The 22,856-nt window shown below is 47.8% G+C and overlaps 1 protein-coding gene across 3 annotated transcripts in view; it reads right to left on the bottom strand.

Annotated features, from left to right (window-relative positions):
• The window catches only part of LOC140385854 (cadherin-7-like), a 451,440-nt gene that overhangs the window by 164,098 nt on the left and 264,486 nt on the right, over positions 1–22,856 (bottom strand). For all 3 annotated transcript variants that reach the window (XM_072468447.1, XM_072468445.1, XM_072468446.1), the window contains one exon: positions 8,114–8,514. In XM_072468447.1, coding sequence (XP_072324548.1) covers positions 8,114–8,338 — 225 coding nt within the window. In that variant the 5' untranslated portion in view covers positions 8,339–8,514. The remainder of the gene's footprint in view (positions 1–8,113; positions 8,515–22,856) is intronic.

The raw sequence follows: 22,856 nt of genomic DNA, 5'->3' as shown, positions 1-22,856 counted from the left end.
CATCTGAGGAGCTTGAAGCTGGATGTCGTGTTTTTACAGGAGACACATCTGAAGTTGGGGGATCAGATGAGGTTGAGGAAGGGATGGGTAGGCCGGTGTTCCACTCGGGCTGGAGATGAAGGTGAGGGGAGTGGCAGTGTTGATCAATAAGAGGGCAGCGTTTGACGTGGGGGGCATTGTGGTCGATCTGGAAGGTAGGTATGTGGTGGTTAGTGGGAAACTGGAAGGGATGCTGCTGATACTGTAACCTTTATGCCCCAAATTAGGATGATGTGGATTTTATCAGGCAGGTGTTGGGGAAGATTCCAGATTTGGACACCCCCCAGTTGATTATGGGGGGGGGGTGATTATCTCTGGTCCTGGACCGGTTGAGTCCGAAGTGGCCGAGGGTGTCGGCAGCGGCTAGGGTGTTGAGGGGGGTTCGTGGAGCGCATGAGGGTGCGGGCACCCATGGAGGTTTGGGAGGCCAAGGGTGAAGGGGTTTTCATGCTTCTCCCCTGTGCGCTGGGTGTATTCACAGATCGATGTTCCCGTGATGGACAACGTGCTGCTGGCGGGGATGGCTGACTCGGAGTATTCGACGATAGTGGTCTCTGACCATGCACCGCATTGGGTGGGTTTGTGGGTGGTTCAGGGGGTGGCCCAATGGCCACAGTGGAGGTTAGATGTGGGGCTGTTGGCGGGTGAGTGGGGTGCAAGCGGGTGAAGGCTATGTTCGGGGCTATGTGGAATTGAACGGCATGGGGGGAGTCACAGCTACCACGTTGTGGACTCAAGGTGGCAGTGAGAGTGAAGTTTATTTTGGTTTGGGCACACAGGGAGTGGGTGGAGCGGGAGGAGAGGAATGGGCTGGTGGATGAGATCTTGAGGGTGGGCAGGAGGTATTTGGAGGCCCCGGAGGCAGGGCTGTTGAAGGAGAGGCAGAAGCACCAGATGGAGTTTAAGTTAGTGTGTACGGAGAAGGCAGTTTACGAGTGCGGGGAGAAGGCGAGTAGGATGCGGCCCACCACTTGATGAAGCAAGCAGTGGCGAGGAAGATTCGTAGAGTGAGGGACGAGAGTGGTAAGGTGCTGATGGACCCAGAGGGGTTTAATGGGATATTTGAGGCCTTTTATAAGAGGCTGTATGAATTGGAGCCCCCAACAGGGAAGAGGGGTTGCGACGGTTCCTGGATGGATTGGAGTTTCCCAAGGTGGGGAAAGGGCGGGTTCAGGGTCTGGGGGCCCCGAATGGTCTGAGGAAGGTGATGGATGGCATGGGGGCGATGCAGATGAGGAAGGCCCCGGGTCTTGGCAGTTGACAGTAGAGTTTTATAAAAATGTTTGGGGCGGAGCTGGGGCCATTGTTGGTGAGGACGTATAATGAGGCGAGGGAAAGGGGTACTTCCCCCCCCCCCCCCCCCCACATTGTCGCAGGCTTCCATCTCCCCGATTCTAACAATGGGTAAGGACCCGGAGGGGTGTAGGTTGCATTGCCTGATATTGTTATTGAATGTCGATACCCAACTTTTGGCGAAGGTGCTTCCATCGCGCATTGAGGACTGTGTGCCGGGGGTGATCGGGAAGGATCAGACGCGTTTTGTGAAAGATAGGCAACTGTTGGCAAATGCGACCTGGCAGAATTCCGGAGGTTGGAGAAGATCAAGTTCGCTCGGTGGGAGGCCGGTACAGGGGTTCACTCGGATGTAGAAACCGTTCATTGATTTCTTCAAGGAGGATTGAGGGGTCAGCGATGGGGGAGGGGCTCTTGACAGGCAAGGGGGTTAAATGGGGAAGACGGGGTGTGGCAAAGGGTTAGTATCAGGGGTGCTGGAGGGTTGTGGTTGTTTATTGGGTTGAGGTGTTGTTCTTTTGTTATTCTGTATATTTTGTTAAAAAGCCTTGAATAAAAATATTTTTTTTAAAAGAAAAAACTCTTCCGCAGGAGACTCAGTCGGTGCCTCACCGCTACCCTGGCAACAACGAGCCAGAGCCGCAGAATGCCCACAGCACTTGCGAGGAGATACCCGGGCTGTCGACCAGGAAACGCCAAGCCTGCTTCGACGAGAATGCTCAGAAGATGCAGAAGAAAATGCGTTCCTGAACTGGCAGCTCCACCAAAAACCGAGTCAGGGGAAACAAGCCAACAGAGGGCCGAGGTCCAACGAAGAACCCGCGACCTAAAGAACAGGTGGTGGGTGGGAAGAGCGCAGGAGACTCAGTAACTCGGCGACAACCATCTACAGTGTGACTACCCAGCGGCCCACCTGACTGAGAGCCAAAAACAGAGGGGCTCTCATCAAAGACAGAGAGGCAGTCAACACTCGCTGGAGAGAGCACTTCAAGGATCTCCGCAACCAAGGCACAGCCTTCGACACATTTACCCTCGAAGTCATCCCGCAACACGCTACAATCAACCACCATCTCAGCGCAACCCCAGCTCGCCGTGATGTCAAAAAAGCCATCCTACAGCTGAAGCACAACAAGGCCTCTGACGCAAATAGAATCCCCTCAGAAGGACTAAAATGCGGTGGAAAGGCACTCTTGACAAGGATCCACAACCTCATCACTCTTGTGTGAAAGGAAGAGAGCTTGCTGGGCGATCAGAGTCACCTTAACTGTGGCCATCTTCAATAAAGGAGACATGTCCGACTGCAGAAATTACACAGGGACTTCCCTACTGACCACCACGGGAAAGATCATCGCAGAAATACTCCTCAACCGTGTCCTCCCAGTGAATGAAGAGGTCCTCCCTGAGTCTCAGTGCGACTTCCCGCCCATCGAGAGGCTCAATGGACATGATCTTCAGCACGCGGCAAATCCAGGAGAAGTGCCTCCTTACGTGGCCTTCTTCGATCTTGCAAAGGCCTTTGACTGTCAACGTGAGGGACGGTGGAACATCCTCCTCAAATTCAGCTGCCTTCAGAATTTTGTCACTACTCTCTGCCTGCAAGCTGCGATCCTCACCAACGGAACCTCCACAGATCCGTATTTGTGCAAATTGGGGTCAAACAGGGGTGGGTCATCGCATTAATTCTCTTCTCCATCTTGCTTGCAGCAACACTCCACCCCATCACCCTGAAGTTCCCACTGGAGTGGAGCTAACCTACCGGACAAAAGGAAAACTATTCAACCTCCAACACCTCCAGGCCAGAACCATGATCATCCCAACCTCTGTTATCGAGCTGCAGTATGTAGAGACGCCTGTGTGTGCGCACATTCAGAAGCCGAGCTACAGACCATCGTTGATGCATTCACCGAGGCAGATCTGAGAATGGGCCTCAGACTAAACATCTGGGAAAAAAAGGTTCTCTACCAGTCCGCTCCTGCCACGAAAAACTGCCCCCCATTCATAAAGATCCACGGGCAGCCCTGGACAATGTGGATCATTTTCCATACCTCAGGAGCCTCCTCTCGGCGCGAGCAGACATTGACGACGAAATCCAGCATCGACTCCAATGCAGTCTTCGAATGCCTGAGGAACAGAGTATTCGAAGACCGAGACCTCAACCCCAGCACCGAGCTCATGGTCAACAGGGCTGCCGTGGTCCCCGCCCTCCTGTATGCATCAGAAACATGGACAATGTGCAGCAGAAACCTCAAATCCTTGGAGAGATATTACCAACACTCTCGCTGCAAAATCCTCCAAATCTACTGGCAGGATAGGCCTACCAACATGAGCGTCCTCTCCCAGGCCAATATCCCCAATATCGAGGTACTGGTCACACTGGACCAGCTGCGATGGCCAGGCCACATTGCCCGCATGCCCGATACAGGACTCCCAAAACAGGTGCTCTACTCCAAGCTCCACAATGGCAAGCGGTCACTAGGAGGGCAGAGGAAACGTTACAAGGACACTCTGAAAGCCTCCCTAAATAAATGAAGCATCACCATCGACAAGTGGGAATCGCTTACCTTGGAGCGCACAAACTGGAGGAAAGGCATCCGCGAATGCGCCAATTACCTCGAGAGATGCAGAGCCAAGCATCAACAGTGGAAAGAGAGCGTGGAATCCAGAGCGTCCCACCCACCCACCTCAGCAAACGCCACCTGCCGACCCTGTGGCAGAGTCTGCGGGTCCGGGCTGGGACTATTGAGCCACCACAGAACCCACCTCCCTGGAGTGAAAGCAAGTCACCCTCGACCCTGAGGGACTGCCTAAGAGAGAATATAGATTGGGAAATATTGACGTACAGAGGGACCTGGGTGTCCTTGTACACCAGTCACTGAAAGCAAGCATGCAGGTACGTCAAGCAGTCAGGGAGGCAAATGGTATGTTGGCCGTCATTGCAAGAGGTCTTGACCACAGGAGCAAGGGTGTCTTCCTGCAGCTGTACAAGGCCTTGGTGAGACTACACCTGAAGTAGTGTGTGCAGTTTTCTCCTTATCTAAGAGAGGCTATACGTGCCACAGATGGAGTGCAACAAAGGTTTACCTGGGATTGCAGGATTGTTGCCTGATGAGAGATTGGGTCAGCAGGCCCTGTATTCACTGGAACTAGCATCAGAATCTGTCCAACTCACAACTAATAGGCCCAAGTTCCCCCAAAATGATCTTGCATTGAAAGAGTGACTTTCCTTCCACACCTTTTGTTAACCCAGCGCACTTTCCAGCGAATGAAATACTTTTAAAAGTCGGGTCACTGTTGTAAAATAGGAATCTCGACCTCATTTGAACCCATCTATGCTCTTTGATGCATTTTAACTGGAAGGGTGACAAAGTTATTTACAGGCCACTCAACCCAACAGATTCATGTTGCTCACGCAAATTACTGCGGATGCTGGAATCTGAAACAATAGCAGACAATACTGGACAATCTCAGCAGGTCTGACAGCATCTGCGGAGAGAGAAGGGAGCTAATGTTTCGAGTCTGGATGGCTCTTTGTCAAAGTTAGAGAGAACTGGAAATAGGATCAGATTTATACTGTCGTAGGGGGTGCGGCGTGTGTGGAGCAGTGGGGGCTGGATAGAGGGCCAGCAATGGGTGGAGATTGACAAAGATGCCGTGGACAGAAAGACAAGGGGAATGTGAATGGTGGAGATAATGTCTAAAAGGGGTGCTGGTAGTGGGCTTAACATTGAGTTCAACAACCTCCGACTGTGAACTCTCCCCTCCACCTTCACCCCATTCTTATTTCTAACAATTTTCTCCTTGATTCCGATTGATTCAGATGCCACACCCAGCCAAATGCTGCCTTGATCTCAAGGGCAGCTATTCTCGCTTTGATTTCAGTGCACGCTCAAAATCTCTTCCTCGGTCTGTTCACTTTGCTACATCTCCAACTGCAGAAAATTGCCCGAGAAATTCACCCCGTTCCATTTGCTCTTTTGACAAATCTCTTTCCCCCCAAACCCCTGCGTGTGACGCCTCACTTGAGCAGCTCCTTGGGTAATGTTCTGTCATGAAAGGTGCTATATAAACGTATTACATTCACAACCACGTCACTACGTTACAAGTTTATTGAATTGCTTTCCAGCGCTTCAAAACGGACGGCTGCTTTGGCGGCCACAGCTAAAATAGCGAATAAAAGTCACTTCTGTCCACAGATTATGTCAAAGGTAGCAGCATCGCAGAGTTGGTACTTTGCAGAAGGAGGCCATTCGGCCCGTCGTGTCAGCACCAGCTCTGTGGATGCGCATTGTGACTTATTGGCCGCTCTCCTGCCCCTGCACATTGTTTCTATTCAAATAATCATCTCACCAATGCATCAATCGAACCTGCCCCCACCACACTACCAGGTAATGCATTCCAGACCCCAACCACTCACTGGGTGAAAAAGCTTTTTGTATTTAATAATCACGTTATCTCTGTGCCCGCTCGTTCAGATGCAAATCACCATGATGTGTGTCATAGCTAATTTCCCGAAGACTTGACCTTCAGGGCAGCACGGTGGCGCAGTGGTTAGCACTGCTGCCTCACGGTGCCGAGGTCCCAGGTTCGATCCCGGCTCTGGGTCACTGTCCGTGTAGAGTTTGCACATTCTCCCCGTGTCTGCGCGGGTTTCGCCCCCACAACCCATAGATGTGCAGCGTAGGTGGATTGGCCACGCTAAATTGCCCCTTAATTGGAAAAAATGAATTGGATACTCTAAATTTATTTAAAAAAAGACTTAATCAGATTTGTAGGGATAGGCCAGCAAATCTTTACGTAAAAGTGGGTGCACTTTTTCTGTCAATTGTGTGCATTTGCAAATTAGATATGTGCGGGCCCGCACCCAAGTGCTTGTGGAACCAGTGCTCGCCTTTGGGTGCTAATGGAATAGAATAAGAGATTTTCATCCTGCCTCTCTGAGTGCCTCTCTCAATGGTCTGACAGGGCAATTCATGAGCCAAGTCACAATGGAATCAGCCCCCATCAGTTGTAGTCAAAATCAGGAGGAGCGACTCAGTCCTCCATGTATCACTCACAGGCATTTGGGGGATTTGAAACAATTACCCTGACAAGGACTTTGTTCACAGGAAAGGTGTCAAGTCCTTGGGAGGGGCAGCACGGTGGCGCAGTGGGTTAGCCCTGCTGCCTCACGGCACCGAGGTCCCAGGTTCGATCCCGGCTCTGGGTCACTGTCCGTGTGGAGTTTGCACATTCTCCCCGTGTCTGCGTGGGTTTCACCCCCAACCCCAAAGATGTGCAGGCTGGGTGGGTTGGCCATGCTAAATTGCCCCTTAATAGGGAAAAAATTGATCGGGTACTCTAAAACAAATTTTTTAACTCCTTGGGAGAGCTAGGGTACTGAACAGATTGACTGGAATGGGAATAGAAATAGGGATGAAAGGCTTCAGTTATAACAACTGGAGAAAGTGGGGTTGACTTCCTTCGAGCAGAGACAATAAATAATAATATTTATTAGTGTCACAAGTAGGCTTCCATTAACACTGCAATGAAGTTACTGTGAAAAGTCCCGAGTCGCCACACTCCGACACCTGTTCGGGTACACAGAGGGAGAATTCAGAATGTCCAATTCACCTCACAAGCACGTCTTTGGGGACTTGTGGGAGGAAACCGGAGCACCCGGAGGAAACCCACGCAGACACGGGGAGAACGTGCAGACTCCGCACAGACAGTGAACCAAGCGGGAATCGAATCCGGGGCCCTGGCGCTGTGAGGCAACATAAGGGCAGCACGGTAGCCTTGTGGATAGCACAATTGCTTCACAGCTCCAGGGTCCCAGGTTCGATTCCAGCTTGGGTCACTGTCTGTGCGGAGTCTGCACATCCTCCCCGTGTCTGCGTGGGTTTCCTCCGGGTGCTCCGGTTTCCTCCCACAGTCCAAAGATGTGCAGGTTAGGTGGATTGGCCATGATAAATTGCCACTCAGTGTCCAAAATTGCCCTTAGTGTTGGGTGGGGTTACTGGGTTATGGGGATAGGGTGGAGGTGTTGACCTTGGGTAGGGTGCTCTTTCCAAGTGCCGGTGCAGACTCGATGGGCCGAATGGCCTCCTTCTGCACTGTAAATTCTATGATAAGACGAGCATAAGTGGGGATTTGATAGAAATGTTCAAAATTGTTAAATATTTTGATATGCTGAATAAGGAGGAAATTTTTCCAATGGCAGAAGGGTTGGCCAGAGAATGTCGGTATATTGTCAAAGGGGAGCAGAAGGGGATGAAGGTATTTTTACACAGACAGTTGTTGCGATCGGGAAAGCACTGCTTGAAAAGGATCAATAATTGAAAAGTAAAACATTTGCTGAGCTATGGGGGAGGGGTGGGAGGGGGCTACTAATTGGATATCTCTCTCATAAAGCACTGAATAACCTCCTTCGGCCTTCGACCACTCTCTGTTGGGAAAAGTGACGGAACCTGTCTCACTTATAACCTTGTATCTGAAAACAATTCCCACTGTTAACCACTCGGGGCAATTTAAGTGCTTGTGAACGCAGCCAGCAGGATTTGAGATCACACTGTGAGATGCTGAGGACCACTGGATTGGAACCCCTCTCATAGCTATTTTAGCAGAGGAACAAATCGTTTATTGCAAAAGAACCGACCTCCTGCTCCAATAAAACCATGCAGGCAGGGGCTCCAGTCAAATCCATGAGCGTTCACGCACTCGTGTCTCAATGCATTTCTGATGTGATCGATGGTTAATACAGGGGTTAACGTTTGAAAGGAGTAAAGAAGTGAGTGCCTCTTACCTTCCCCACATACAGTGGGTCTGTGCCCGTGTATTCCTCCAGCACAAAGAACTGATTCCACACCCAGCCCCGCTTCACCCGTTTGTGTGCTTCCCCCGACTCTCCTGTTGGGATTTGTGACCCTGGCACTGGCGAAGGAGGACCTGATTGTCTTGTTCCGCCGAGGCAGAGGAATAGCGTGATGACCACCACCGAATGGCAGAGTGTGCCGTCGCTTGGTTTCATTTCTCACCCCAGAGAGAGAGAGAGTCCTTAACAAGAGACACAGGCACCGTCTCGCTTGGCTTGGCTTGGCTTGACAGCAGTGTTGGCAGGCTGGATGCCAGAGATAGTACCCCGTGGCCGGCTGATCTGAAGGATGCTGTCTGCTGCAGAGTAAACTTCACTGAAGAATTGGACACCTAGCACAGATAAAGGCAAAAGGAGCTTCTGTCAGTTAACTGCTTCACCAACCTGTGGCATTCTGCTTAACATGTTGGAGGTCTAGTGACGCCTGAGACAACTCTTAAGCATACATGGTACATGAGATCTATTTTGCACTAAAGCAAGAACACACTATCAAATATATTCACTGTACTGAAAGGACTATTTGCAAAGCTGGATATCTAACTTGGGTTTTTTTAATGTCCATTTTAAATCGTGAGGTTGCTCCCACAACCACTACTCAAACCAAGTTCGAACAATTTGACAGTCATGTTGGGCTTGAAGCGTTAACTCTGGTCCCTCGCTACACAGATGCTGTTTTTGTATTTTAGCCAATTGTATTTGGGTTGCTGGTACATCACATCCAAATAAGATCTGGGTTTTCTGGAAGGAGCCTTGCAGTTACATGCTCTGAATTTAGATTCCTCCAAGTTCAAGCTTTTGAATGTTTACCTCTTTGTTATTGTTCCTGCGTACATTTTTATCCTGGGCTTTTCTGGATTGTGCGAGATTCAGCACACTGGAAAATGTTACCTTGCACCCATTACACTCTCAGTTGAGACAGTAAAGACTAAACTCAGAGCCCCACACTGTTAGAAAGAAAGACTTGCACTCATAAAGCACCTTTCACAGTGTCTCAAAGCACTTATACAGCCAATAAAGTACTTTTGGTAGTGTGGCCACTGTTATAATGTAGGAAACATGACAGATCACAGAATTGTTACCGTGCGAAAGAAGCCACTCGACCCATTGTGTTTACACCAGCTCCCCAACTGAGCATTATCAGAGAATCATAGAATCATAAGTGCAGAAGGAGGCCATTCGGCCCATCGACTCTGCACCGGCCCTCGGAAAGCGCACCCTACTAAAGTCCACACCTCCACTCTATCCCTGTAACCCAGTAACCTCACCTAATCTTTTTGAACACTAAGGGCAATTTAGCACGGCCAGCCCACCTAACCTGCACATCTTTAGACTGTGGGAGGAAACCGGAGCACCCGGAGGAAACCCACGCAGACACGGGGAGAATGTGCGGACTCCACAGAGACAGTCACCCAAGCCGGGAATCGAACCTGGGACCCTGGAGCTGTGAAGCAACAGTGCTAACCACTAAGATACCGTGCCGCCCGGCTTGGTGCCATTCCGCTGCCTCTCCCCCGTAACCCTTGCATGTTGTTTCTATTCAATTTGCGCACAAGAAAGCTCCAAAGAACAAAGAACAAAGAGAAAGAAAAGTACAGCACAGGAACAGGCCCTTCGGCCCTCCAAGCCCGTGCTGACCATGCTGCCAGTCTAAACTAAAATCTTCTACACTTCCGGGGTCCGTATCCCTCTATTCCCATCCTATTCATGTATTGGTCAAGATGCCCCTTAAACGTCACTATCGTCCCTGCTTCCACCACCTCCTCCGGCAGCGAGTTCCAGGCACCCACTACCCTCTGTGTAAAAAACTTGCCTCGCCCATCTCCTCTAAACCCTGCCCCTCGCACCTTAAACCTCTGCCCCCCAGTAATTGACCCCTCTACCCTGGGAAAAAGTCTCTGACTATCCACTCTGTCTATGCCCCTCATAATTTTGTACACCTCTATCAGGTCGCCCCTCAACCTCCATCGTTCCAGTGAGAACAAACCAAGTTTATTCAACCTCTCCTCATAGCTAATGCCCTTCATATCAGGCAACATCCTGGTAAATCTCTTCTGCACCCTCTCTAAAGCCTCCACATCCTTCTGGTAGTGTGGCAACCAGAATTGAATACTATACTCCAAGTGTGGCCGAACTAAGGCCACATAAGACAGCTGCAACATGACTTGCCAATTCTTATACTCAATGCCCCGGCCAAGTTGTCCAACAAACAACAATGCGATAATGACCAGATAATCTGTTTTTGTGACGCTGATTGAGGGATGAATATTGGCCAGGAGGCTGGGGTTAACTCTCCAGCTCTTCTTCCTAGGGGCTTTTCATAGTAACTTCAGACTTGTGACAATAAAAGATTATTATTATTATTATTATTAATAGTGTCTTCGGATCTTCTGCTTCCAGCTGAAGGGCCGACAGGGTGGGCCTGAGTTTAACTGTTCATCTGAAAGACAGCGTCTCTGGCACTGCTGCACTGGAGTGTCACTGCAAATTTTGCACCCAGGCCTCTGGAGTCAGATGTGGACTCTCAACATGTGATACAGGAGAGGGAATGCTGCCAACTGATCCTGGTAGCAGGTCGGTAAAAGCAAATGTGGGAGATTCTTCTGATGGATTTGTACTGCGCTAATTGCGCGTCCAAATTTACAACACGACCTTTATCTAGCCAGCATGCAGCACACAGCTGGTGCAGGGTTGGCAATCCTCCAGGATTGGCCTGGAGTCTCCAGGAGTTGAAGATCAATCTTCAGGACATGGTGGGCATCGCTGGCTGGGCCAGGATTTATTGCTGTGTACAAATCTGGAGAAGAATTATCAGGATATCAAAATAAATGTCATTTCCTTACCATAAGACGTCGGCCCATCGTGTCTCCTCCGCCACTCAATGAGATCATTTCTGATCTGATATAATCCTCACCTCCTCTTTCTCACCTTATCCCCATAACCCTTGACTCCTTTACTGATTAAAAATCTGTCACCTCAGCCTTGAACAAAGTTAGCGGCCCAGTCCCTGCAGCTCTCTGCGGTAAAGAATTCCGCAGACTTACTACCCTCCGAGAGAAGAAATTCCTCCTCATCTCTGTCTTCAATGGCCGATCCACTGACTCTGAGATTATGTCCTCTGGTCCTAGACTCTCCCACAAGGGAAACAACCTCTCAGCTTCTACCCTGTCAAGCCCCCCAAGAATCCTATATGTCTCAATAAGGTCACCTCTCATTCTTCTAAACTCCAATGAGTACAGGCCCAACCTACTCAACCTCTCCTCATCAGAAACTCCCTCCATACCCAGGATCAACCTTGTGAACCTTGTCTGGACTGCCTCCAATGCCAGTATATCATTCCTCAGATGAGGGGACTAAAACTGTTCACAGTATTCCAGGTGTGGTCTAACTAGTGCTTTGTATAGTTTTAGCAGAGACTTCCCTATTTCAATACTCCACTCTCTTTGAAATAAAGGCCAAAATTCCATTTGCCGTCCCAATTACCTGCAGAACTTGCATGCTAGCTTTTTGTAATTTGTACACAAGGATCCCCTAACCCCTCCGTGCTACAGCTTTCTGCAGTCTTTCTCCATTTAAATAATATTCAGCTCCTTTATTCTTCCTACCAAAGTGCATAACTTCACATTTTCCCACATTATATTGCATCTGCCAAGTTTTTGCCCAGGTCTCAGTTAACCTGCCTATGTCCCTCAGTAGACTCTTTGTGTTAAACTCACCTCTTAGCTTCCAATCTATCTTGGTCATCCGCAAACTTGGCAATAGTACATTCATTTCCCTCACCCAACTCATGAATATAAATTATAAATAATTGTGGCCCCAGCATGGATCGATGTGGCCCTCCACTAATTGCACGTTGCCATCCTGAAAATGCCCAATCGTATCCCAATTCTCTGTCAGATATAAAAATATGGAAAATGGTGGGGAAAAGGACAGTTTGGCTGTCGTCCAATTGGCCAATGAGTCTTTGTGCTTTCCGGTTGGTGCAGGAAGGAAGGGCATCACCAGGACGGATGTGTCGGAGTGTTGACTAATGGCTGGAGTGTGGGGGCAAGTTATGTGAAGAAACCTCAAGGAAAAGGCTCAATCACAGTCGGCAACCCTACCGGCGGGTCTTGAATGCAGTCAAACTGCTTACGACATCTCTTTGAAAATGTGCAAATGTAAAATTCTAATGGGCTTTAATTTTCTGGCCGTGTCCACCCCCAGACCAGCAATTCCCCCCCTTCAGCCTTTCGTGCCTGTGCCAGACCATGCACAGGGCGAGGGAATTCATCTTATTGCCCCTGCTCTTTCTCCAATCCCCTCAAAATCTCACCCATTGAGGACTTACTCGATTCCCTTCTGAAAATGATGATGGAAACCTGCCTCCGGCAGTGAATTCTGGATCATAGTTCAGTCAGCAACAAAATATTTGCCTTTCTGCTGTGGAAAAATGTCATCATGGAATAATAAAAATGTGTGGCACAGAAGGAGGGCGTTCAGCCCACCTCGTCCGTGAAGTCTAAACAAAGCTATATCCAGCTAATCCTATTTTCCTGGCCCACAGCCTGATAGGGTACGGTTCTTCGAGGGTGTATCTAAGTAAGCAAAAGTCTATCAAAATCGTTCACAATTATGAAGACAACAAACAAACAAAGAACAAAGAAATTTACAGCACAGGAACAGGCCCTTCGGCCCTCCAAGCCCGTGCCGACCATGCTGCCCGACTAAACTACAATCTTCTACACTTCCTGGGTCCGTATCCCTCTATTCCCATCCTAGTCATGTATTTGTCAAGATGCCCCTTAAACGTCACTATCGTCCCTGCTTCCACCACCTCCTCCGGTAGCGAGTTCCAGGCACCCACTACCCTCTGTGTAAAAAAAACTTGCCTCGTACATCTCCTCTAAACCTTGCCCCTCTCACCTTAAACCTATGCCCCTTAGTAATTGACCCCTCTACCCTGGGGAAAAGCCTCTGACTGTCCACTCTGTCTATGCCCCTCATAATTTTGTAGACCTCTATCAGGTCGCCCCTCAACCTCCGTCGCTCCAGTGAGAACAAAATCTCCCGTTAACTTTCTCTGTTGTAAATAGAGAAGAGGTTGCGGAAGCAGATATATTAATGGCGTTCAAAAGACGTCGGCCAGCAGCGGGGTTCAATTCCCGTACCAGCCTCCCCGAACAGGCGGCGGAATGTGGCGACTGGGGTTTTCTCCACAGTAACTTCATTGAAGCCTACTTGTGACAATAAGCGATTTTCATTTTTTTCGACAAATACATGGATAGGACGGGTATAGAGGGATACGGCACTTGGAAGTGCTGAGGGCCTTGGCCAAGGGTGGTATCATGACCGGTACAGGCTTGGAGGGCCGAAGGGCCTGTTCCTGTGCTGTATTATTCTTTGTTCTTTGTTTTCTGTTCATTCCCAAGAAAGAATGTAGATGATTGAGGAATAGTATATTCCACATCTCGCCCATGAATTTATAGAATCATAAAGCACAAAAGAAGGCCATTCGGCCCAGCACGTCTGTGCTAGACCTTTGAGCGAGCTACCCATTTAGTCCCTCTCCCCTGCTCTTTCCGCCCTGCAATCTTTTTCTCCTTTTGAGTATTTACCCAATTCCCTACGCTTGGCTTATTAACAGCTACTAATCGAGTGATTTCCATGACTGTTAAATGTCAATATATTCAAAGATTTTTAATATTATATTTTCCTCCCATTTGCATGTGTGAAAGATCCCCTGGTGGAGGAACATGGCGCAGGACGGTTATGGCGACGCTGAAGAAGAGACTGGTGGCTCTGGCCAAACTGCTTAACTACCATCAATATATCCTCTTGGATCCTCGGACATACAAGAGGTTCACATGATGTATAGGGACACTCCCCCTCATGTTGATCGCATATGTCAGTATAATAATAATCTTTATTGTCACAAGTAGGTTTACATTAACACTGCAATGAAGTTACTGTGAAAAGCCCCTAGTCGCCACATTCCGGCGCCTGTTCGGGTACGCAAGCAGAATTCAGAATGTCCAATTCGCCTAACAGCACGTCTTTCAGGACTTGTGGGAGGAAACCGGAGCACCCGGAGGAAACCCATGGTGACACAAGGAGAACGTGCAGACTCCGCACAGACAGTGACCCCAAGCCGGGAATCGAACCTGGGACCCTGGCGCTGTGAAGCAACAGTGCTAACCACTGTGCCACTGTCATATGTTGGTGTATCAGCCACTCTGGAGCATTTTCTTTTTCAAAATGATCTTTAAAGTTACGAACTAAATGGTTTAGATATGAGCAAACATATCAATTTCTGATTCAATGATGTCTCAAAGTTATTGCAATAAACCGAGCAACCGTTAAAATTCACCTGGGTATGGACAGCAAAATCAATAGATACCTTGCAGTAATCCTAACAAGCAACAACTCCAAAGGAACCACAAAGTAAAGAAGATTCAGTGTATTGACTAATATATCATAGATCAGAGTCACAGAGACTTACAGTAAGAAGTCTTACAACACCAGGTTAATGTCCAACAGAGACTTACAGCACGGAAGAAGGCTCTTTGGTTTCTTCTGCGATGCTGGGTCTTTGACAGAGCAGGTTGTGCACACCCCACATTCCCCCTTATTTGTACATATCCCTTGTAAGTTCCTCATTCTCAGTTATCTGACTACCTCCCTCTTAAACTGTTCATAAAATCAGCTTCTGCCATCTGTTCCCGACTGGGCGTTTCGCATCCCAGCAGTTTCGAAAAGACAAATTCTCATCTCTGCTTCTCGGTCTTTTGCCTGTGCTACACGCGTAGGTTCGCCACACTGCAGTGGCTCGTCAAAGGGCCTCTTTTTATCCGCCAGCCGTTATCTATTGCAGTGAAAGCACAATACTGCGGATGCCGGAAATCTGGAATAAAAACAGAAAATGCTGGGAAAAGCCCAGCAGGCCTGACAGCATCTGTGCAGAGAGAAACAGCTGGACGGAATTTTCTGCCCCCCTCACCTCCGGCAGCGGAAGTGACCCACCATTGGCTGACGGCAACATCCTCCGATGTCACGGGGCTTTGCATGCCCCGTATCCTCCACCGCCGCAGAATGCACGGCGAGGGGAGTGGGGGGTGGGTTGCCATCGGCGGGACCGGAAAATCCCACCAGCGGCAAGGAATATTTCAGCTGAGTTTCCAGTCCGTAGGACCCTTCTTCGAAGAAGAAAAAGGCCCTGAAGAAGAATCATACGGTCTCGGGAAACGTTACCTCTGTCTTCTCGCTCCAAAGGTGTTGCCAGACCCGCTGAGTTTCCCTCCAGCATTCTCTGTTTTTATTTACCTCATGGAGGTTAAGCTCGAGAATGTGTTGCTTTGAACCTTGAGTAAAGAATATCTTTTGGTTTTATTAAACCATTGCACAGATGCTGCAGTGCTGAATTGCATTTCATTTCACAGAAGTAAACTTTGTTTTTCAATGTGAAGACGATGAGGGGATAATTGCACAAGGCTGCTGTCAATTGTACTTTTGGCAAGTTCTCCACAATCCATTGTGAACAATTTTGGCTTTGAGTGAGAAGATAAAATAGACCATCACGACTCACTCACCCATTGAAGAAAGAGAAAGCTTACATTCATACAGTGCCTTTCACAACATTGGGCCCCCCCACCCAATAATACTCATCCTTGACGGAGTACTTATTGAAGCGTAGTCGCTGTTGTAATGTAGGAAACGCGGCAGCTAATTTAGAAAAGTAAAGCTCCCACAAACAATGTGATAACAACCATACCATCTGTTTTAGTGAATGTTAGTTGAAGGATAAATACTGGTTCAGGCAATGGGAGAGACAATCCTGCTTCCCTGTGAAATAATGCTGTGGATCTTTCACATCTTACGGAGAGAGCAGACAGCACATCGGTTAATGTGCCATCCTTCAATAATGCAGCGCTCCCTCAGTACCGCACTGAAGTGGCAGCGTAGGTTATGGTTACAAGGTATACAAACCTCATTGAAAATGGGGCAAATGTATCATACAGATAAGTTAATATAGGCTTGTTTCACGCTTTCAAAAGTCAAAAGTATTTATCTGGAAAACATCTGACACATACCTTTGCCGAATGTATCAACATGTTGGGTGTGATTCAGCGACACCATTGCGTCCGGTGTGGAGCTGGGCGAAATGCGCGAGAGCCCCAAATTGGGTTGGCACTGCCAGGGGGCAGGCCCGGGGGGGTGGGGGGGGAGCCTTGCCACTTGGAGGAGGGGGTGAGAGGAGGTTCCAGGGGCTTGGAGAAGGCTGGGGTGAGGGATGGGGGGCCGATAAAATGGAGGGGCTTGAAGGTTAGGGCGAGGGCGATCGGAGCTGCTGATCAAAATGATGCCACGATTTGCAGACAGGCGTTCCTGCTGACGAGCTAATCTCGCCAACAGGACATCGCTTCAAGTGAAATGAAAATCGCTTATTGGCACAAGTAAGCTTCAAATGAAGTTACTGTGAAAAGCCCCTAGTCGCCACATTCTGGCGCTTGTTCGGGGAGGCTGGGATGGGAATTGAACCCGCACTGCTGCCTTGTTCTGCATTACAAGCCAGCTATTTAGCCCACTGTGCTAAACCAGCCCCGTGCTGCCTCGACGGAGAGAAACTCCCCGAGGCCACAAAAAAAAAGGCACAGTGAAGTTGAATAACGGGTGTGCTTCTTGGCGCTGCAGCTGTTGAGAAACACCCCGCTAGACATGCCCGACGGCAGACTTAGGTCATTGTATTCATTACTAGTGAACTTCATCTGCCAGTATCCGATTGAGTCCTCTTTTCAAGCTTTTGCCTGCCTCCCCTTGACCTAACAATTTCACCATGGTTCTTCATTTCCACGGAATTCTCCTAATCTCCCAATGAAATTTCAGCAGGAGATCGATGGAAATTCCTTTGAATTGATTCGCATGATCATTTGTCTTTGCTTTTCAGGGGTCAACCCGATCATTTGGAAGGGGGGAGAGTGGTCAGTTAATTCAATTCAGGCATGGAGCAAGGCATTGGGACAGTCTCCCATGAACTACCACAGGCATCGAACCCATACACTTGGCATTATTCTGCACCCCACTTTAGACATCTAGCCAACTGCTTATCTTTGAAATTGTGCCGTATGTTTGGATCCCAGATAAGAACTCAACTATTTTTCAATTTATAAAACTGGGAGGAAATGTTTCTGCACCGCAGGAGTGATAACACTGGCCCATAAGTATCTTTTATGTGAAAACAAACTTTAATTAAAACACAGAAGTAACAACAAATTATAGTTCTCAGTTACAACAGTTATTAAATAAAAGAAAAAACCTTAACTTACTTCCTAAACCTGCCTCTATCTTCAAATTAAGCAAACCAGTATGTTTTGAATACCACTCATGATTAAAGTTAACAACCAGGATTTTACTTGCTTTCCTTGTGCAGAATCTTTCGAAAGAGAACCTTCCAGTACCAAACTAAAACACCTCTGCTCAGATGAGAGTTCTCGGACCAACTGACTTTTCAGACAGACCTGGCTCGTCCCATAAATTACATCATCTGTGCCCAAAGCATAAGCATTATTTTGTCTCTTTTTACAAGATGCCCCTTTACTTATTTAGCTATGGCCAACACTACACCCCTCATAATTACCTCGGCGTCCTTAAAATGTAAACAGTATTCCATTAGCCAGCTATCTGCAAAAAACAAAATAGTTCTCAAGACCTATTAGCAGAACACTTCACTTTCACAATGATCACTTCACTTTTACGACACTTTAATCACAGCTTGAGCAGTCATACTGTCTGAATGCATCTTATCCACGTTTTAATAACATTGCTGCAAAAAATATAAAGTATGACAATTTCTCACATTCATTACACAACAGATCTTTTACCTCCACCAGAGAGAGCAGACACCAGATTGGTTAATGTCTTGTCTTACACAGTTGATGTTCTTATAACTTGTACCCATAATTTATGCTGCCACTGAAGTGCAGTACTGAGGGAGCGCTGCACTATTGTAGGTGTCAGATGAGACATTAACCAATGTGTTTTCTGCTCTCTCGGGATAAAAGATCCCATGGCACTATTTCAAAGACAAGCAGTTGGCCAATAATAACCTTTATCTTTATTGGTGTCACAAGTAGGCTTACATTAACACTGCAATGAAGTTACTGTGAAAATATCCTCGTCGCCACACTGAGGGAGAATTCAGATTGTCCAATTCACCTAACAAGCAAGTTTTTCTGGACTTATGGAAGGAAACCGGAGCACCCGGAGGAAACCCACGCAGACACGGAGAGAACAAGCAGACTCCGCATAGACAGGGGTCCAAGCCGGGAATCGAACCCAGGTCCCTGGCTAGATGGCTGCAGTGTGGTGCAGAATGATGACAAGAGTATGGGTTCAATTCCTATATGGTCCGTTGTTGTTCACGGAGGCCTAACTCCTTGCCTGGTTCCCCGCTTAATCCGGGTGGCGCCCCTCAAGCTATATATAACTAATTGCCTCTCTCGACTGGAGAGATTCCTACCTTCCTTAATGGACCATGGCAAATGCTCTCATGTACATACCAACAAAGAAAGCCATTACTTCCACTGCTTTTTACTAAAAGCAAATTTCACTATGCAAGAAGACACCTTCTTATGTGGATATGTTATTTGCTTGGAATAGGGGAACCAGCTAGATCCATTCACATTGAATGTGAGTACCCCAACATTGGGCATCAACCCAGTATTCTGAGGTCAAGAGACTTAATTTGGCTTCTGTGAACTCAAAACGCTCCAATTCAGAAGCCAGAAAGCTACACCGCACCAAGGCTCCCTTCCTGCTAATTCCCGAGGTGAATAGAAACGGTTATATTAATCTGAGGCAGAGCAGGAGGGTTAACGTTCGCCTGAGAACCTTTCATACAAACATACAAACAAGGAACAGGAGTGGGCCATTCAGCCCCTCGAGCCTGCTCCGCCATTTAATACGATTTGATAGCAATCTGAAATCTGCATCCCTCCAGCCCCCAATAACCTATCACGCTCTTGCGTACCAAGCATCTGACCACCTCTGTCTGAAAAATATTCAAAGGCTCTGCGACCACCGTTTTCTCAGGAGAAGATTCCGAAAGCTCACGCCCCTCTGAAAGAAAACATTTTGCCTCATCTCCGTTTTAAATGGATGACCTTTGTTTTTAAGCAGTGACTCCCTGGTTCTTGATTCTCCCGCAAGAGGAAACATCTTCTCCACATCCGCCCTGACATGACCCCTGCTCTGATTGGACTGGCAGGACCCCTGGTTCAGTGGCCAATATGGCAGGTCAGAAATGAGCTGAACTGTGAGCTGAAATTGATCCCCTGCAGCCCATACAAGTTGTTTTCAGCTGATCAAAACGACGTAAACGCACATTACTGGACGTTCAAGCAAGTGAACCTTCTGTTTGATGTTGGCGATGTCACAAATAACCGGAATTTGTGGCTTCAACTGGTATTTACTAGCTGGAAGAGGTGCTCCGATCCCTGCCTCTTCACTCTCTGACACTGCTACCAGTATTCCTGAGACGGTTGCACTTTGCCCAATAAAAGCAAATTACTGCGGATGCTGGAATCTGAAACGAAAGAGGAAATGCTGGGAAATCTCAGCAAGTCTGGCAGCATCTGTAGGGAGAGAAAAGAGCTAACGTTTCGAGTCCAGATGACTTTGACAAAGAGTCATCGGACTCGAAACGTTAGCTCTTTTCTCTCCCTACAGATTGGGGTGGGATTGGGGTGGGAAGGGGGTCGGGAAGGGACAACTTGTTGAGGGCAGTGTCAAGTGCAACCACCGAACCAGTGCAGAGTGCCCACGTGTTGATGTGTCTCAACCAACTAGAGGGTGAGTCAGACACATGGCTGTGGTATATTTTGGTCAGAAGGATAAGGTCATGTAATCCTTGGAAAACAAAAGTCCGAACAGTCGAAAAGCAAACAGATTGAGGAGCAGAGATATGTAAATCGCTGTATAAAATTGTATAAAATGTATAATATTATGAGGGGCATAGATCAAGTAGACAGGAAGAAACCTTTCTCCTTGGTGGAGGGATCAATGACCAGGGGGCATAGATTTAAGGTAATGGGCAGGAAGTTTAATGGGGATGTGAGGAAAAACATTTTCACCCAGAGGGTGTTGGGAGTTTGGAACTTGCTGCCTGAAAGAGTAGTGGAGATTGAGTCCCTCATGGAATTCAAGAAGTATTTAGATGTGCACTTGCGATCCCAGAGTAGTCGATAGAATGGTCGATAGAATGGTCAAGAAGGCATGCAGCATGCTTGTCTTCATCGGACGGGATATTGAGTACAAGAGTCGGCAGGTCATGTTACAGTTGTATAGGACTTTGGTTAGGCCACATTTGGAATACTGCGTGCAGTTCTGGTCGCCACATTACCAGAAGGATGTGGATGCTTTAGCGAGGGTGCAGAGGATGTTCACCAGGATGTTGCCTGGTATGGAGGATGCTAGCTATGAAGAAAGGTTGAGTAGATTAGGATTGTTGTCGTTGGAAAGATGGAGGTTGAGGGGGGACCTGATTGAGGTCTACAAAATTATAAGAGGTATGGACAGGGTGGATAGCAACAAGCTTTTTCCAAGAGTGGGGGTGTCAATTACAAGCGGTCACGATTTCACGGTGAGAGGGGGAAAGTTTAAGGGAGATGTGTGTGGAAAGTTTTTTACGCAGAGGGTGGTGGGTGCCTAGAATGCCTTGCCAGCGGAGGGGGTAGAGGCGGGCACGATAGCATCATTCAAGATGTATCCAGACAGATATATGAACGGGCGGGGAACAGAGGGAAGTAGATCCTTGTAAAATAGATGACAGGTTTAGATAAAGGATCTGGATCGGCGCAGGCTGGGAGGGCCGAAGGACCTGTTCCTGTGCTGTAATTTTCTTTGTTCTTTGTTTGTTCATTCAAGGCTGTGGGCCAAATGCTGGAGAATAGGATTTTGTCTGCCTGGGATTCCTCCGGGTGCTCCGGTTTCCTCCCACAAGTCCCTGGTGACATGCTGTTAGGTAATTTGGACATTCTGAATTCTCCCTCAGTGTACCCGAACAGGCGGAGGAATATGGTGACTAGGGGTTTTTCACAGTAACTTCATTGCAGTGTTAATGTAAGACTACTTGTGACAATAAAGATTATTATTATTATTAACAGGGCCATTTAAAGGACTGGGGCTCATTTCCAGAGGAAGGGAATTGAAAAACAAAGTAGTTACATTAAACTCCTACAGAACCTGGATTGGACCACACTTGGCGTACTGCGTACAGTTCTAGGCTCCGCATTATAAACATGCTATTTCAGCAGCGGATAAGGCAGAGGAATGATTTACAAGGATGATGTCAAAACTGAGAGGCTGCATCCATCAGGAAAGACTGAAGCTTCTTCCTCCAGAAAAGAGGAGGCTGAGGAATGACCTAATGCAGAGGCCTTTAAGATTAGGAAAGGCTTTGATAAGATTCGTGGAGAAAACGTTCCCGCCCGGGAGGCAGACCAGAATTCAGGGTTATAAATATAAGACAATCGCTAATAAATCCAACAGGGAATTCTGGAGAAATCTCTTTACCCATGGGAGTGGTGAGAATGTAGAATTCACCACCACATCATATCACTGAGATGTAAATCAATTTTGGGGAAACTAGGTAATAATAATAACAATAATTATTATTGTCACAAGTAGGCTTACATTAACACTGCAATGAGGTTACTGTGAAAAGCCCCTAGTTGCCACATTCCGGTGCCTGTTCGGGTACACGGAGGGAGAATTCAGAATGTCCAATTTACCTAACAAGCACGTCTTTTGGGACTTGTGGGAGGAAACCGGAGCACCCGGAGGAAACCCACGCAGACACGGGGAGAACGTGCAGACCCCGCACAGACAGTGACCCAAGCCGGGAATCAAACCCGAGTCCCTGGCGCTGTGAAGCAACAGTGCTAACCACTGTGCTACCGTGCCGCCATAAAAACACGCCGGTGAAGGTTCTGGACAACTGCAAAGCTCCCCGTCGGGGAACTGAACCCCGGTCTCCCGTGTGACAGGCGCAGATACAACCACTATACTAACGAGGAAGTACATGAGGGAGAAAGGATCGAAGATTGTGTTGATAGGTTGAGATGGCGAGGGGTGGGACGAGGCTGGTGGGAAACATAAACATCAGCACTGGCCAGTTAAAGCAAATGGAATTTGTGGCTGAGATCCTTGTGTCTGAAATCAATGATACAATAAGCAGCCTTCACTTTAACCAAAGAGTGTAGTAAAGCCACAAGCAACCCTGTCACCAATCATCAAACTAGTCATCAGGACTCTGCTGTAAGTGTGATGGATTGAAGTGAGTGGCTAAAGTTCTTTAACCGCAAATGCAGAAAACGCTTCTGACATACGGAACACAATTGGTAACGGAACTGGGGAAAGTAATTTTCTTTCAAATCCGCCCCCCCCTCCCCAGGCATGTGCACAATATATATTTTGTACCTTTAACTCAATATTGATATAGGCAAAGGATCATGTGCAAACTCCTCCTGATCTTTTTCTATTCAAATGTCACCCTTAGCTTTGGAAATTATTCCAAAAACACAAAGGTTAATATAATGTAGATTTAAAAAGTAGGAAAGAGAGGCGCGCCAAGGTCATGGAATGCAAATCTGATAAGGAAGGTGACCAGATAATATTCATCTGTTCCTGTTATGATAAGCAG

This window comes from Scyliorhinus torazame, chromosome 11, assembly GCF_047496885.1.
Source record: "Scyliorhinus torazame isolate Kashiwa2021f chromosome 11, sScyTor2.1, whole genome shotgun sequence".
NCBI classification, from domain to species: Eukaryota; Metazoa; Chordata; class Chondrichthyes; order Carcharhiniformes; family Scyliorhinidae; genus Scyliorhinus; species Scyliorhinus torazame.
The sequence above is the reverse complement of the archived record's forward strand: the minus strand, read 5'-3'. Positions and strand labels throughout refer to the sequence as shown.